The following is an 18,600-nucleotide window of genomic DNA, read 5'->3' on the forward strand; positions in this document are numbered from 1 at the left end:
ATAGCATTCTGGCCTCAGAATCAGCCCTAAAGGCATTCGGATCTGGCAGAAAAGCCCATGAGAGTATTTCAGGCATGGAAAGCCAAGACACTCTGGCAAAAGATCTCTGTGAGTGAGATCCCAGTGGAAAGAACAGGTCTTCAAAGAAGGAGGTACCTTCCTCTGAAGGGAGGAGAGAACCTCCACTTTGACTATGACCTTGTCTAAACAAGATAAGAGTCAGAGAACTCAGGGCTTCCACAGCCTTGGAAACTCATGACTGGAGCATAGGGAGATTACTGATGCCATAGACAGGAGTGTCAATTGGTAAAGTCAACAACAGGAGTCACTGTGCACTTACTCCTCATGTAGGATCTCTGTCCTTAATGTGCTGTGCATTGAGATTTAATGCTATAACGAGTACTCAAACAATATATTTCACTTTGTGTTTCTACGGGGGTGCAAACTGTTGAAATCTTTACTTAATGCATACTAATCTGATCTTCTGTAAAAAAAAAAAAAAGAAATTATCAATTCCCAACTTGACTCTCACTGGGATTAAACATGACAATAGGTCTGATCTGATTTCATCATCATTTAAAAAAATCATCTATTATTTTTCACTTTATGTTTCTGTGTGGGAGTAAACTGTTGAAATCCTTACTTAATGTATACTAAGCTGATCTTCTGTATATTAAGATAATCGAAAATGAATCTTGATGTGAATGGAAGGGGAGAGGGTGTGGGAAAGGGGAGGGTTGCGGGTGGGAGGGACGGTATGGGGGGGAAGCCATTGTAATCCATAAGTCGTACTTTGGAAATTTATATTCATTAAATAAAAGTTAAAAAAAATATGAGGGTAATAAAATAATAGGAAAAAAAAACTTAAAAAAAAAAATCTGCAGGGGGAGGGGCAAGCTCCTGTTGCAGTTCCCCTGGCCATCTCTTGGATGAGGGGAAAGTGAGAAAATGTGCTTTTGCCCCTGGCTGTAGAGCAAGGATGAGTCATGAGAGCAAATGCCTCACAGGACTGGGGTGGGGGCTGTGCGTGTGCGGCGGGCATCTTTGGAGGGGAGTCCCTCCTTCAAGCACAGGTTAATATTTCTTAAGTTAATATACAAAAATCTTCACAGAGACCTTAGCCCTGTACTATGTGTTTTAGTTCCAAAGTAATACATATTTGCATATTTTAAACAAGCAACACAAAACTGTCCAACATAAAACTGGAGGTCTTTTCTAACCACTTCACCCATACCATACCCCTAAGGGGTAGCTCCTTTGAGCAGTTTGTGTGATGCTCCCAAATCTTTTTATGCTAACTGATGCTGAAAATTGTTTAATAGTTACAGTTGTTATATACATAAATGTATTAACCTTACTTTTGGGCCAAACTTTAAATCCGTTTCTGGATAATTATTTAAAGAGATGAAAAATAAGTCCAAGTAAGTGATAAAGTATGGTGCTTACATACGAGAGAACATTATACAGGCACCAAACAATTTTTAGAAGGAATATGAAATAATGGGGTGACCAATGCGGTGCAATGGGTTAAGTTGCTGCTCGTGATGTTCAGATCTCATATCAAAGTGCAGGTTCAAGGCCTGGCTATTCCACTTCCAATTCGGCTTCCTGCTAATGCTTCTGGGAAGGCAGCACTTGCCACTCCCATGGGGAAACCCAGATGGAGTTCCTGGCTCCTGGCTTTGGTGTGGCCCAGCCCAATTGTGGCAGGCATTTGGGGAGTGAACCAATGTATGGAAGATCTGTTACTCTGCTTTTCAGATAAATAAGTATATAAATCTTAAAAACGGTGAAATAAAACAAAAGTGCAGTGAAAAAGCAAGGTAGAGAACTACAGTATCACTTACCTACCTATCCATTTGTCTAGAAGGCATAGAAGGAAATTTATTTAAACCGTAACTATCTCTAGGTGCTGGGACTTAATTTCCTTCCTTCCTTCCTTCCTTCCTTCCTTCCTTCCTTCCTTCCTTCCTTCCTTCCTTCCTTCCTTCCTTCCTTCCTTCCTTCCTTCCTTCCTTCCTTCCTTCCTTCCTTCCTTCCTTCCTTCCTTCCTTCCTTCCTTCCTTCCTTCCTTCCTTCCTTCCTTCCTTCCTTCCTTCCTTCCTTCCTTCCTTCCTTCCTTCCTTCCTTCCTTCCTTCCTTCCTTCCTTCCTTCCTTCCTTCCTTCCTTCCTTCCTTCCTTCCTTCCTTCCTTCCTTCCTCTCTCCCTCCTTCCTTCCTTCCTCTCTCCCTCCTTCCCTCCCTCCCTTCCTCTCTTTCTCTCTCTCTTTTTTTTTTTTTTTGACAGGCAGAGTGGACAGTGAGAGAGAGAGACAGAGAGAAAGGTCTTCCTTTTGCCGTTGGTTCACCCTCCAATGGCCGCGCTGATCCGATGGCAGGAGCCAGGAGCCAGGTGCTTTTCCTGGTCTCCCATGGGGTGCAGGGCCCAAGCACTTGGGCCATCCTCTACTGTACTCCCTGGCCACAGCAGAGGGCTGGCCTGGAAGAGGGGCAACCGGGACAGAATCCGGCGCCCCGACCGGGACTAGAACCCGGTGTGCCGGCGCCGCTAGGCGGAGGATTAGCCTAGTGAGCCGCGGCGCCGGCCCTCTCTCTCTTTCTTTTTGAAAATTTATTTGAAAGGCAGAGAGAGGGGGACTCAGAGAGATCTATCAGTCTCTGGTTCACTCCCCAAATGGCTGCAACATCTGGTGTTGGGCCAGGCTGAAGCCAGGAGTCAGGAGCTTCTTCCAGGTCCCCCATGTGGGTGCAGGGGTCCAAGTACTTGGTCCATCATCTGCTGCCTTCCCAGGCACATTAGCAGAGAGCTTGAATCGAAGTGGAGCAGTTGGGACTGGAACTGGCACCCATATGGGATGCCAGCATTGCAGGTGGTAGTTTAACCTGTTATACCACAACACTGGCCCCCTTGTATTTATTTTTAATTTGTATTTATTTAATTAAGAGGCAGGAAGAGAGGGGGAGAGTAGGGAAGCCTCTCCCATCCACTGGTTCCTGAGTAGGAGGCTTGAAGCCTGGAGCTGGGAACTCAATGCAGGTCTCCCATGTGGATGGTAGGAACCCAAATTCTTGAGTCATTACTGTTGCCTCCCAGGGTCTGCATTAGCAGGAAGCTAGAATCAGCAGTCAGAACCAGGAGTGAACCCAGGTACTCCAATGTATGATGCAGGCATCCTAATCAGTATCTCAACAGCTAGGCCAAAAGCCTGCCCATTCCTGTATTTCCTTACATTTTCCAAATTTTCTACAATAGGAAGCCATTTTTATAATAAAATACTTTAAATTGCATTGAAGGGGAAGGAAATTTTTTTTTAAGGAAAATGCAGTGTAGGGGCAGGTACTGTGGTGAAGTGGGTTAAAGCCACGGCCCACAGTGCTGGCATCCTATATGGGCACCGGTTTGAGTCCTAGCTACTCTACTTCTGATCCAGTTTCCTGTTCATGTGCCTGGGAAAGCAGCAGGAAGATGGCCTAAGTACTTGGGCCCCCTGCACCAGGTGAAAGACCCAGAAGAAGCTCCTGGCTTTGGCCTGGCCCAGCCCTGGCCATTGTGGCCATTTAGAGAGTGAACCAGCAGATGAAGATCTCTCTCTCTCCTTCTCTAATTCTGCTTTTCAAATAAATAAAAAAACATTTTAAAAAAACTGGTGTAGTAACAAATACTTTTGTAAGATAGCACATGCACTCTCAGTAACAGTCCGAAATTTAAATTCTAACCTAAACACAAGATCTAATGTCACTCATAAACAAATTTTCTCCATTTTGTTTCTTTTCCTTGCCCTGGTTTCAGTCACAGTGAATCAGCTAATACCCCTCCAGTGCTTACAGTTCTGTCTTGGGGATTTCCTTCTCCCTCTACATTCTCTCTCACTTACTTTGTATGCTACTCAAAATACAAAATTTTGTTTCTAGCCAGGTCTATCACCTGCAGGTAAAACTATTTATTCAACCGTCTATTATCTGTCTCTTTCTGGTGGCCCTATAGGTATTTTGAAATGTCTAACATTTAACATGTCCAATGCTTAATTTATCCTCCCAAAGTGTTGCCCTTCCTTTATCTCGGTGATAAATATCATCACTCACCCACCCAAGCCAGAAGCCCTGCATTCCACTCCCTTTTCCTCCCTCCGCACTCAATCTTCCAGTAGACTCCATTTATTTGCCTTTAAATTTCTCTTAACATTGTCCATGTCTCTCCATTTTATTACTTCACCAATTTAGGCCACTACTGCCTTCCATTACAACAGTTGTCCCCAGTTTCGTTCCCTTCTTCAATCCATCTTCCAGATTTCTTAAAATTCTTTAGTGGTCTCCAATGCTCAGAATAGTCCAAATGCTTTAAGGCAGCTTACAAGATCCTATAGGCTTTGATCCTTGTTTCTCTGGTGTTCATTTCCTGCAGCTCCTCCACCCTTATTCAACATTATTGCCATTCTAAACTTTATTCAGTTCTAGAATGTGCCCTGGGCCTTTGAAGACAGGTTCCTTCAATATGGAATATATAACTAAGTATTAAAAATTCAATACAAATTTACCAGTCCTTTAGGAAGCCTCCCTCAATCACCTAGGACCCAGTGCTAAAAATTACAAGCAATGGATGTCCTATCTCCAGCTTTCATGGCACCTACCATGACCTTAATCAGCAGTCCCCACTAGTTTGTGATTTTCAAGAGGCCATGAAAATAGGCCTGTTTGTAACTTGTTCATCTTCTATCCCTAGTACCTAAAATAGTATCTAACTTATGGGACTGCTTGATAAACACTGGCTAAATGAAGAAATAAAAAAACTATATTTAAAATGTTGAAGAGCACTTTTTGGGATATGACTTTCAAAGGTTAGTACTTAGGCCATCATCCACTGCTTTCCTTGGCATAAGCCAGGACTTTAATTGACACTCTAATAAGTGATTCCAGAATCACAAGTGATGGCTTAACCAGCTGTGCCACAGTGCTGGCCCCTACTAGTATTTAAAAAATAAAATAAAATGAAAATCTATCTGCATGTCATCTTCATGGAAAAGTTAAAAGCTACTTTACTAATTTAGACTAGGACTTTGTGGCCATGAACTAATGCTGCATATATTAATGTAAGCTAAGGCAACCACAATGTGAAGTAGGCAAGGCAGATGTGATTATTTTATCCAAATCTGAAATAAATTATGAGAATTACCCAAAAGAATGCTTTTTTCCTTACAGTAGCCTGTAACTTAATGTGTTAATCACCTCTTGTTAGCACTACAAATGCTACTTCAGACAAACCACATGAACTTTGAACTAAACTGTTTATCTACTAACAGAGTTGCAAGTCACCCACCCAAAGTGTCTCTCTTCGTGCATGTGATCACCGACACACATCATAAGGGGGGATGGAGGAGGGTAGTTTGTTGTAATAGAACAGAACCAACTGCCTTACAAAATGCCTTCATGAAGGGATCAATACCATGGCCCTGACCTTAACAGACTAGGGTTTCCCAACTCTCTTTAATTTCAATTCAGACACTTTACTGAAATACTGAGAACATTTAGTAAAAGAGGAAAGGGGTTTAATGTCAATGAAGAAACAACTCAAACATAAGATTCTGGTATCAAGATTTTCTTTGTTCTAGAAAATTTAAAGAAAAATCAATTGATCCATTCAAATCTGAAACGAATGCCCTAACTATTTTAGTTAGCCCCACTTAGATACTGGAGAAAGTAACCTTTTATCTGTAAGACCTCCAGACTTTTACTATAGCTAATGTCAGCTTCAAAATTCAATACTTATTTTAAACACTGAGGCTTATTTTTCATGGAGTTTACTTTTGTATGGATTTTGAAAATGCATACTGAATTGCTGTTTTGTATTTCCCAATTTTTTTTTTTTTATTTGACAGGTAGAGTTACAGACAGTAAGAGAGAAAGGTCTTCCTTCTGTTGGTTCATTCCTCAAATGGCCGCTTCGGCCAGAGCTATGCCGATCCAAAGCCAGGAGCCAGGTACTTCTTCCTGGTCTCCCATGCGGGTGCAGGGGTCCAAGCACATGGGCCATCCTTCACTGCCTTCCCAGGCCACAGCAGAGAACTGGACTGGAAGAGGAGCAACCAGGACTAGAACCCGGTGCCCATATGGGATGCCTGCACCGCAGGCAGAGGATTAACCAAGTGAGCCATGGCGCTGGCCCCTATATTCCCCAATTTGCCATTTCCTCACCCTCTGCTGCTTCTAGATAGAGTAATCGATTTCAGGGGGTAAAGAACTGAGGACATAATGGATGGACATTGAGCAGGGGGTTAGTGGAAGAAAAATCTATGTAATTCAGATAGATCTAGGGTAAGTTTTTGATACACAAAAGTGCTGTGGCATAGCAGGTAAAGCTGTCGCCTACAGTGCTGGCACCCGATATGGGTGCCAGTTTGCGCCCTGGCTGCTCCACTTCCAATCCAACTCCCTGCTATTGCACCTGAGAAAGCAGTAGAAAATGGCACAAGTCCTTGGGCCCCTGCATCCACATGGGACACCTGGAAGAAACTCCTGGTTCCTGGCTTTGGATCGGCCCAGCTCCAGCTGTTACAGCCATTTGGGGAGGGAACCAGTGGATAAAAGACTTCTCTCTCTCTCTGCCTTTCAAATAAATAAATCAATCTTTAAAAAAAAAAAAAAAGCTGTGATACAAGCTGTTTCTTGCCAAACTCAGTGAACTGTGTCATTAGGATAATTTGGTAATCAAAATATAAGTACATACCTGATAGTTGCTACCTTTCCAGAACTTTTTCATTTCCTTACGTCTCCAAGCAACGATGGAGGCAGTAATAAGTGTGCAAGGTACTAAATAGAGGAGGGCAGGTTGTCCCTTCTTCATCAGCACCAGAACAACAAATGTAAGTATCATGCCAACAGCATAGGCTGCAAGAGGAACACAAGTGTATCAGTCATTTCTACACACATCCTACCTCTCTCTATGACTTAGCATATTTTCATAGACAATAATTAGGAGGTATTCTACAGAGCTTCTGAAATATGTGGCTAGTATTTCTATTACTACTAACCTATTAATAATCGATAATCATTTTAAAAGTCTCAATTATCTGTTGTTATTAAGGATGTTAAGTTGTTCTACATTTTAGATAACCAAAATTGTCTCTGAAGATACTAGTGGTTATTTTGAAAAAAAAAAAAAAAAACTTCCTAAAATTGATTATATACTTCCTAGGCTTCTTTAATAAGCACATTCCAAACAACATTTGAACTTTTCTTAATGACTCAAGGCTTCATTACAAACAGAGTCTCAGAATACTGGAGCACGAAGGGTCTTACAATCTAGTCTAATTACCCATTTTAAAGATGAGGCAATGGAGGCTAAGTGAATTGCCAAAGTTATACAGTAGAATGGAAAAAGTTCCTACAATTTGCTTTTACACTGATCATTCTTTTATTCTACCATATGGACTTGCACTGGACTCCAATATGTGAGTGACCTCAAAGAGAAATCATACTTAATGGCCTCAGACTGCTTTTCTTATTTTTGTATAGGTGCCCCCCGCCATCTTCTTCATTCTTCCTACTAGGGTATCTATTTCTAGTAACATCCCTCTCTACTGCTAATATACACTTTAAATTTATTGGATTTAGTTCCACTGTGAACTTTAAAACCTTGCTAGAAAAGCATCTAAATAGCTCTGGTGTAGGCCATTTACCCAAGTGTAAAGAGTTCTGTTGTATGGGGTTGTGAGAGATCTATTTGGTATGTTCAATAGTAGTGGGAGACTTTTGGATTTACTTCTTATTCTTAACTCTGTTCTCAATAGAAATAAAGGATAAAGTGACAACTACCTCTGCTGTCCCAGATGAGAGGTTATTGTACCATACATCATATAAATACACAGTTTTCCATAAACTATTATTTAAAAATGTAGTAATATACATTTTCATTACTTGTGTGTCAAGTATTTTAATATGCATTTTACAGAGAATCTCATTTTTCATTTCACATAAATATAAATTACGAAGCATAATTATCCCCTATTGATGGAAAAACTAAATTAACTATAGTAAAGAATTAAAATCCTGGACTCCTTATTTTTAGACTCTTTTCCTCTAAATAACACAATTCAGCAAAATAAAAAAAAATTACCAAGAGTAGAAGAAATATAGTATACAGAAGAAGAACCCATCTGAACATCAAATCTTCTACAGTATGCAATCAACAGGCCTAAAAAAAAAAATTCTCCATATTATTTTCTTAAAAAAACCAGCAACATAAATTCAACTGTTAAAACTGTGGTAATAGTACATACTGAACTGTATTTAACTTTTATTTTTGCATTATGAGTACATTAAAGTATCTTGAATTTTTTAACTTCACGCCTTATTTAAAACATTTCCCAGCCGGCACTGCAGCTCACTTGGCTAATCCTCCACCTGCGGCGCTAGCACCCCGGGTTCTAGTCCCGGTTGCTCCTCTTCCAGTCCAGCTCTCTGCTGTGGTCCAGGAGGGCAGTGGAGGATGGCCCACGTGCTTGGGCCCTGCACCCGCATGGTAGACCAGGAAGAAGCACCTGGCTCCTGGCTTCGGATCAGTGTAGCGCGACAGCTGTAGCGGCCATTTGGGGGGGTGAACCAACAGAAAGGAAGACATTTCTCTCTGTTTCTCTCTCTCTCTCACTGTCTAACTCTGCCTGTCAAAAAATAAAAATTAAAAAAAGACATTCCCCCATGCTTCATTTAAAAATATGTACTGAATAAACAAATTGGATTGCATGAAATTAAAAAGCATCTGCATAGCTAAGGGTACAATCAATAGGGTAAAGAGACAATTTACAAAATAGGAGAAAATATTTACAAAACATGCATTCAATAAGAAGGTAATATAAAAATATATAAGGAATGCAAACAATTCAATGGTAAAAAAAACCAATAACCTAGGCCGGTGCCGTGGCTCAATAGGCTAATCCTCCGCCTGCAGCGCCGGCACACCAGGTTCTAGTCCCGGTTGGGGCGCTGGATTCTGTCCCAGTTGCTCCTCTTCCAGGCCAGCTCTCTGCTGTGGCCCGGGAAGGCAGTGGAGGATGCACCCGCATGGGAAACCAGGAGAAGCACCTGGATCCTGGCTTCAGATCAGCGCGGTGCACTGGCCTCAGTGTGCCAGCAGCAGCGGCCATTGGGGGGTGAACCAACGGCAAAAGGAAGACCTTTCTCTCTGTCTCTCTCTCTCACTGTCCACTCTGCCTGTTAAAAAACAAAACAAAACAAAAAACCAATAACCTGATTAAAAAATGAAAAAGGCGTCTGAGTAATCATTCATTAAAAGAAGACATACAAATGGTCAACAGGTATAAGAAAAAGTGTTTACACATACTAATCATCAGAGAAATGCAAATAAAAACTAAAATTACGTATCACTTCACATCTGTTAACATGCCCATTATAAATAAGACAACAGATAAAAAGTGTTGGCTGGGAAGTGGAGAAAAGGGCAACTCTTGCACATTGTTGACAGGAATGTAAATTATAGTACAGTCATACAAAATAGTTTGAGGTTCCTCAAAATATTAAAAATAATGCTGCTATATTATGACCCAGCAATTCCACTACTATGTATATACACAAAGGAAATAAAATAAATATGCAGGAAGTATCTGCATTCCCATATTCATTGCAGAATCATTCACAAAGTTAGGATATAAAATAACTGAAGTGTTCAGCAACAAATGAATGGACATAGAAAATGTTGCATGTATACAAAATGGAATACCATTCAACCTTTAAAAATAGGGAAATCTTGGGGCTGGTGCTGTGGTGCATTGGGTTAATGCCCTGGCCTGAAGCACCAGCATCTCACATGGACGTCAGTTCGAGACTCGGCTGCTCCACTTATGATCCAGCTCTCTGGTGTGGCCTGGGAAAGCAGTAGAAGATGGCTGAAGTCCTTGGGCCCCTGCACCCACGTGGGAGACCCGGAAGAAGCTCCTGGCTCCTGGCTTTGGATCAGCGCAGCTCCAGCTGTTGTGGCCAATTGGAGAGTGAACCATCGGATGGAAGAGATTCTCTCTCTCTGCCTCTCCTCACTCTAACTCTGACTTTCAAATAAATAAATAATTTTTTTTAAAAAAAGAAGGAATCTTGTCATTCACAACATTGTTAAATCTGGAGGATAATATATTAAGTGAAATAAGCTGAGCACAGAGAGATGAATACCACAAGATCTTAGTTATTTTTTATTTATTTATTTATTTTTTGACAGAGTAGATAGTGAGAAAGAGAGAGAGAGACAGAGAGAAAGGTCTTCCTTTTGCCGTTGGTTCACCCTCCAATGGCCGCCACGGCCGGTGCGCTGTGGCCGGTGCACCGTGTTGATCCGAAGGTAGGAGCCAGGTGCTTCTCCTGGTCTCCCATGGGGTGCAGGGCCCAAGCACTTGGGCCATCCTCCACTGCACTCTCGGGCCACAGCAGAGAGCTGGCCTGGAAGAGGGGCAACCGGGAAAGAATCTGGCGCCCCGACTGGGACTAGAACCTGGTGTGCCGGCGCCGCTAGGTGGAAGATTAGCCTATTGAGCCGTGGCGCCGGCCAAGATCTTAGTTATGCACAGAATCTAAAATAGTTGAACTCATAAAAGTAGAGTATAATGTTGGTTATAAAGGGTTGGACTAGGGTGCAGGGTTGAGATGTTGGTAAAAGAATACAAAATTTCATTTCAATAAGGATAAGTTCCAGAGATCTGTTCTACAACACAGTAACTAAATATGCTATATTCTTGAAAATTGCTGAGAGCAGATTTTAAGTGTTTTCACCAAAAAAAAAAAAAAAAAAAAAGTGAGGTAAAGCAGATACTGATTAGCTTGATTCCACAAGTACATATTTCAAAACCACATGTTATATACAATAAACATATATAATTTTTTATAATTTAAATAATTAAATGAAAAAAACATCAAATGTACTAAAAGGGCCTTTAGGAATGCAATTTCAAATCATGATCAAAAAAGTCTCCTTTCTAAAACTGTTGCTATGAAACAACACTATAATGATGACATTTGAGAGGTTTGTGTGTTTAACTTAACATTCTGGAATAACAGATATAAACCTAAAAAAGTCTCCTTTCTTAGTATAATAATTTGCAATTTTTATAAAGAGTTCAAGCAACAATATAAGCTCTCATTTGTAAACATGCAAGTATGCAGAAACTCATTCATTATCTATTCTTATAAGAAATTGTGTCAAATCCATCCAAAGAAGACATCTCAGATTAAAACAATTGGAATGACATTTAACCACTTAAAAATCAGAAAATATGTTTATAGGCTGTTTGAGCTCATTAGTTTTGGTCTCTCCATAATTAACAAAATAAGTTCCCTGTTATTTTCTGCTTTGGAGTTTTAATCATATTTCTGTGTGTTTCTTATCTTTTTTTTAAAGGTACTTTTTCCCTTCCAAATTAGAACTTAGCTTTGGAATTAAGACATGTATTGCCAATAAATGTTCTTTCAAGATGTATTTGCTTGAAATTTACTTGAAGAATGCAATGTTTATATACTCTTGTTATTAATTCTACACTAAGGGGTACATACAAGATCTTATATTCTGTGTAGAAAAAAAGGGATGAGTTTGAAGATGTTCAAGGAGCTGTAATGCTACTCAATAGAATACCTGATCAGTTATATGAATGAAGATTCACTAAGTTAGTAAGTTGCTATACTGGATTTTGTCATGCTCACTGCCAGTTTCTCTCTCCACTGGCTTTACTATGTAAACAGAGGGACACTTTCAGACAAGCCACTACTCTTCACACATCCTCAGACACTTAGTACATAGGGAGACTGTCAGAAGAGTGAAGGACAAACTCAGTTGATGCAGAAATATTACTAGTTACTTCTAAATATAGTATCACTGGACTGGGATATAATTTATTCCATAGACAGCCCAGTGAGAAAAACAGGCAGAACTGCAATAACTGACAGAAAAGACATGCTAAGGAGAAGATGATCAGTTCCATTATAAACTGTGTCATTTTGGTCTTTTTGTTTTATGAAGCCCTACATGCTGGTGTTCTACTATAGTTCCTCTTGATAAAGCCCTGGCCTAGTATCCTAAAACCACCATTTATAAAACACAACCATCATGTTAAAATAGAAGTAATGAGGCCAGCGCTGTGGATTAGCGGGTAAAGCTGCCACCTGCGGTGCCAGCATCCCATATGTGCGCCGGTTCAAGTCCTGGCTGCTCCACTTCTGATCCAGCTCTCAGCTTTCTGCCTGGGAAAGCACCCACACTGGAGACCTGGAGGAAGTTCCTGGCTCCTGGCTTCGGATCAGCGCAGCTCCGGCCATTGCGGCCAACTGAGGAGTGAACCAGTGGATGGAAGACCTCTCTCTCTGCCTCTCCTTCTCTCTTTGTGTAACTCTGACTTTCAAATAAATAAATAAATCTTGAATTAAAAAAAATAGAACTAACAAAAACTGGCATTAGTATATTCAGCTCTTTAAAAAAAAGATTTATTAATCTATTTGAAAGGCAGAGTTAGAGACAGAGAGAGAGAGAAAGAGAGATTTCATCTACTGGTTCACTAAACAAATGGCCACAACAGCCAGGGCTGGGCAAGGCTGAAGCCTAGAGCCAGGAACTTCTTCCAGGTCTCCCACATGGGTGCAGAGGCCCAAGGACTGGGCCATCCTCTGTTGCTTTCCCAGGTGCGTTAGCAGGGAGCTGGATAGGAAGTGGAACAGCTAAGACTTGAACCTGTGCCCACATGGGATTCCAGAGCTGCAGGCCATGGCTCAACAGGCTGTACCACATCAACCCCAGTGTTTTCAACTTTTAAAGAGGATCACAAAATATACTCTCTTTGGGAAGAAGGTTAAACTTATTCTAGTTGCTTCCTCCTAAGACAGGTTTTGAATTATGGGAGAGATGGTTGGTTGTTAGCACTTATGCTTTATCTTCTACATTTCAAAATACTTTTTTTTAAATAATTTTTTTGATTTATTGGTTTATTTGAAAGTCAGCGTTACAGAGAGAAAGAGCAGAGACAAAGAGAGAGAAAGATCTTCCATCTGATGGTTCACTGCCCAAATGGCCACAATGACCAGGGCTGGGCCAGGTCAAAGCCAGGAGCCACAGCATCTTCCAGGTCTCCCACATGAGTGCAGGGGCCCAAGGACTTGGGCCATCTTCCACTGCTTTCTCTGGCCATAGCAGGGAGCTGGATCACAAGTGAACCAGCCAGGACCAGAATCAGCACCCATATGGGATGACAGTACTGCAGAAGGCAGCTTAAACTTCTGTGTCACAGCTCCAGCCCCTAAAATATTGTTTTCTATTTTTGTCACTGATTCCAATTCTAGAGATAGCCAGAAATACCTGATAAAACAGGTGACTTTTAACAGAGCCTATATATATTATATATAATATATATATATATACACACACATACACATATATATATGACAATTTTAAAATATCAGTATATTTTTACTTTTATTGTTACCTTTGCTTACCTGGTACAATAATGTCTCCAAAGCCCAGTATTGATACAGGCATGAGGCACACACTCATTACTGAGAAATAGATTAGCTTTGGTACCCTGATGACTACTGGTAACTATAAAAAAAAAAAAGAGATAGAGAGAGAGAGAGAAAAAAAGAAAGGCCACCAATAAACCTCTCGGTAATCTTTCTTTTAGGAAGGAAAGAATGGACATTAGAATAACTGCTTTAACATTTTAAGAGAAAATAAAATCAAAACTAGGCACATACATATACACATTCTACATAGAAAGCTTCAAAGAAACAGATAATGCAGTTTTGGAAAAATGAAACCCAACACACATGTAGGATTAACAGTGTTAATCTAATATCCCCACATATTTTTTTTTTTCCTTTTTACCAAGTATAGGACTCAGATCTTGAAACAGATTTTTTTTTTTTTGGCAATCAATTTTTTTCCCCAAAGAAGAGTCTTGTCTCAGAGGGTATGATTTAAAGTCCAATGAACAGATCTGAAATACAATCCTTACTTTCTCATGGGGAGCTGAGGGTTGAGCAGTGGCTTCCACAAAGTTTCCATCATTCTAGGATGAAACCCAAGTCAATAGGTATTTAATAATTTGGAATAACTAATAAAAGGGCTATATTTTGTGAGAAATTAAGTTTTGCAACACCTTAACATGCACTACATGAGCAATGAATTACAAAGGAAGACAAAATTATCAACTGGATATACAGACACACACATACACCAAATGGCCATTTCTATTTAATTGCCATCCCTACCTTTTCATTATTTCCAAAAGGTCCAGCTGCAACTTCAACCATGATACTCTCACCATTCTAGATTGAGAAGGAAGATGAAACAAGTTGTCCAGTCATTTAAAGAGAACAATCTGCCACTATTCAAGAATGATTAAAATCCCATGGTAAAATGGCCTATTGGAAACTGACTGAAAAATGAGCTGTGGACTGCTTTTTTCCCCTAAGATAGTCTCTGCAGATAGCAAAAATTGAAGGAATCTGTAACAAAATTCACTAGCATATTGTTCCACTTTATCAGAGTTCAGTAATTTTTCAGAACTGACAAACCATCCACTGACTATTCAAGTAAACCTTGAGCTCTGATCTGTACTGATATACTAATATATAACATTTGTAATAGGCTATAAATTTTAAGTGTCTTTAGTTACATCATAAACTATGTTTCTTGGTCAAGTCCAACAGCATCAAAGAAGAGGAACATACTAAGATCTTTTAAATTTAGCTTTGTAACAAGTGTGGGTAATTTTCACTGAATAAAATGTAACTTTGACCTCCTGGCTACTCACCACAATAACAAAATAATCAAGCCAAATTTGAAAAACCCAACCCTATATAACCTGAGAAGCTTCTCTATCCCGAGTCCTGTCCAATTTCAGCCCTGCCTGCTTTGTATGTTCCAATTAAAACATTAATCTTAGCTGAATTTCCCTCCCTTGTGTCTGGCTAAAGTCTTTTTTTCTTTTTTTGGTGGGCTATGTGAAGAGTTCATTAAAAAGTTTCTTCCTGACAAGCAAGTCTATTGTGGAGAAGGGAAACATTGTGAGGTAGCAAAATTAAGACTGCATGAAGCACTCACTTTGTTTCACATTATGGTAAATTTATCAGCAATCAGTGAGAAAAGAGAAACAAATGCTCAATTTTTGGAAAATTTGATTGACTAACTATAATATTTTCCATGTAGGTGGGGTGCACCGGAGAAATCACTTGAATGTTTTTAAAAGGGCCTTACTGACACTTGAGCTGCGTAGAGAGGATAAAATCCCCAACTACAGAAATCTTTTCCTTATGTTAAGTGTTGGGTTACAGAAGAGTTAAGTCACAGGGGTTATAAACTAATACTAAATACAGCTCCTTAAAGAAGATTCCCCTAGGCTGTGATCAAACTTCTAGACAGAGTTCATTTTCTAATTGTTATTGAAAATAGTTAATGTCAGATCATCACTGACATCTCTTCTGCTCCTAGTACATGTAAAGGCACATGTTTAGAATATGCGATATATAATCCCTCAAATTTATAGTGAATATCACAAAAGTAAAATTAAGTATTTGATTTTTATTTTATCAAATAAAGAAGATCTATAGCTTTAGTCAATACAAACAAACCAGAGAAGAAGGTATACAATGAATTTAAAAGAGCATTTCAGCTTTTTCTACTGTATCAGATTGCTAGAAATCACACTCCTCATCAATGGGAACTAAGATGGAAAAAAGGAGAAAAATTTCCTAAGCACGGAAGAAAAAAAGGCTTGCGTTTATTAGTATCCTATTCTTTAAAAATTCTGAACATTTTAGATGGAGGGAATGGAAATCATTTGCAGGTGCAAGTGTCTGAAGACATTCTGAAAATGATACTCATGTTAAAATGGAAAAGCTATTTGAAAAAAGTTTAGTTACGGGCTGGCATTCGGCATAGCAGGTTAAGCCTCTGTTTGCAATGCTAGCATCCCATATGGGCTCTAGTTTAAGACCTGCTACACCACTTCTGATCCAGCTCCCTGCTAATGTGCCTGGGATAGCAGCAGAGGATGGTCCAAGTCCTTGGTCCCTGCCACCCACATGGGAGACCTGGAAGAAGCTCTGGGATCCTTGCTTTGTCCTGATGCAGCCCAGGTCATTGGGGAGTAAACCAGTGAATGGAAGATCTCTGTACCTCTGCCATTCAGAAAAAAAAAAAAAGTTTAGTTACAGTCTGTAGCTCAGTTCACTGTGTAATATGCCATGGATTTAAGGGAATGGAACTGCAGAGAATGTTTCACTTTCATTATGAAATCTCTGATGGAACAGCTGAAAAAAACACCACGTTTTTGAACCAAGTAAACTGACACAAACTAGATGGCATTATTTTAGATTCCCAACAGGGTATATGTTTGTCCTTATGCTAGTACAGCAAATATTAGAAGTGCAAATTTTTACAGTGATTTCATGGATGGAATGCCTAAGGAAGGGGCCAGCACTGTAGGGTGGGAGGTAAAGCCTCCATCTGAGGTGTCGGCATCCCATATAGGTGCTGATTCAAGTCACTTCCTAACCAGTTCCCTGCTAATGGCCTGGGAAAGCAGTGAAAGATGGCCCCAAATGCTTGGGCCCCTGCACCCACATGGGAGACCCAGAAGAAGCTCCTGGCTCCTGGCTTCGGATTGGCCTAGCTCCAGCTGCTGTAGCCATCTGGGGAGTGAACCAGCGGATGGAAGATCCTCACCCCACCCTGGAACTCTGCCTTTCAAATAAATAAATCTTAAAAAAAAAAAAAAAAAAAAAAAAAGAGTGGTGGGGTCAGTGCTGTGGCATAGCGGGTAAGGCCACCGCCTGCAGTGCTAGCATTCCATATGGGTACCGGTTCGAGTCCTGGCTGCTCCACTTCCAATCCAGCTCTCTGCTGTGGCCTGGAAAAGTAGTAGAAGATGGCCCAAGTCCTTGGGCCCCTGTACCCACGCGGGAGACCTGGAGGAAGCTCCTGGCTCCTGGCTTCGGATCAGCACAGCTCCGACCATTGCGGCCAACTGGGGAGTGAACCAGTGGATGGAAGACCTCTCTGCCTGCCTCTCCTTCTCTCTGTGTAACTGTCACTTTCAAGTAAATAAATAAATCTTTAAAAAAAAAAAAGAATGAGAAGAAAAATAGTGAATATCAAACATTAAATATGTACAAGTGAAAAAAGATAAAGGGAGAATATAAAATTACACAGCAAGAATCAAAATAAAATGAAGGGGAGAGAGAGCGAGAAGTAAGCAACAATTAGTGATATATTCATGAGATGATAAAAAGATCAAAGTAGAAAACTGGGCAAATAATGAAGGAATATCATATTATATTCAACCAATACCTTTATTTTATTGAGCAGCCAGTGGCAGAGCTAGGAGTATATGACCTAGTCCTCACTTCATGGAAAGATAATCTGAGAGAGGAACAAATGGACAGAAAGGGGAAGGCCTGTGCACCTCAGCTGAGTTTTTCTTGAGGCCAACATCACTTTGACCTTTACACACAGTCTGGATGCATGAGACTTTCTTACTACAGAAGGCTATGGTTGGGTTCTGTCAAGCAAAGAATTCTGCTGATTATGGGCAGATGGAAAGCTGGCAATGTGCCTCTTACACAGTGGATTAGGAACTGAAGCAGAAAGGGTCATGAGGTCATAGAGCTATACTCCAGGCCTTCAGACTTCCAGTGTGCTGTTCTTCCTTAGGCTCAGATTAGGGCTTCAGAAAGTAAAGAGGCAATGACACATCTCTTTTTTTCTACCTATACAGTCTATAGAACATATTTATTTTCTTGTAAGTAAAATTAATTTTAAAATGGAAGAAAAATTACACATACTTGTGTCTGTCAGGATGATGTAAGCAGGGAGGTAATTAGCAAGGAGGACCTAAGGTCACCAGTTCCCACCCTGCAGCCCCACCCGCAATGGGCCCCCTCCTGCCCCTACCTTTCTATGTAGTGGAAAACTGCAGCTTCTACACCACTTAGAACCAGCGCCACCCAAAATAACCAAAGCAGCTGCTGGCTTGTATTCACAATGACCTTTAGCTCATTTTAAGACCATTATAAAATCATCATGGCCAACACACCTACTCCTATCATGCACCAGACACGATGACACTTTGAGTTGTCCAAATCAGGGAAGGAAATGGGTGGTACTCAAGCCTCCGCCACAAACTCTGTCGCTTATGAATATTTAATTAAACCCTGCACCCTGTCTCCACGTCATAGAAAGGGATGGACCAGAAACTTGTGGAACGCAGCTCTCTCTCAGGTGTGCCTACACTCCTTCTTGAGTGTGTACTCTGACTTTGACTGCAAATAAATCTTGCTTCTCTGCTGACATTTACCTATGTCTCATCCTCAAATACCTTCTTGTCTCAGAGACAAGAACCTAGACCTGGCCAATCTACGTCATCTGGCAAGTCAGCCAGGAGAAAAAGAATTGAAGGTCCATCTAGACACTGGCCAGGGAGTTTTTCTCCCAACACTCACCTCACTTGTGCTCCACTAATGTTAATGGTAGGCTCATGGAAAAAGATATCAAAAGTATTTACTAAGCCAAGTGATTCCATTATTTTGGTAAAGAAAGTCCCTCAGCTTCTACCACCCTGGAAG

At 40.5% G+C, this 18,600-nt stretch overlaps 1 protein-coding gene across 3 annotated transcripts in view; it reads right to left on the minus strand.

Moving 5' to 3' along the window:
- The window catches only part of SPPL2A (signal peptide peptidase like 2A), a 70,936-nt gene that overhangs the window by 18,276 nt on the left and 34,060 nt on the right, over positions 1-18,600 (minus strand). For 2 of the 3 annotated variants that reach the window (XM_051822006.2, XM_070054199.1), the window contains exons 11-14: positions 14,245-14,301; positions 13,471-13,573; positions 8,111-8,188; positions 6,722-6,882 (exon numbers count right to left, since the gene is read on the minus strand). In XM_051822006.2, the coding sequence (XP_051677966.2) occupies positions 6,722-6,882; positions 8,111-8,188; positions 13,471-13,573; positions 14,245-14,301 (399 nt within the window). Of the gene's footprint in view, positions 1-6,721; positions 6,883-8,110; positions 8,189-13,470; positions 13,574-13,988; positions 14,043-14,244; positions 14,302-18,600 lie in introns of all 3 variants that reach the window. The other variant, XM_070054198.1, reaches the window with a different exon arrangement.

Source organism: Oryctolagus cuniculus, chromosome 12 (genome assembly GCF_964237555.1).
Source record: "Oryctolagus cuniculus chromosome 12, mOryCun1.1, whole genome shotgun sequence".
Taxonomy (NCBI): Eukaryota; Metazoa; Chordata; class Mammalia; order Lagomorpha; family Leporidae; genus Oryctolagus; species Oryctolagus cuniculus.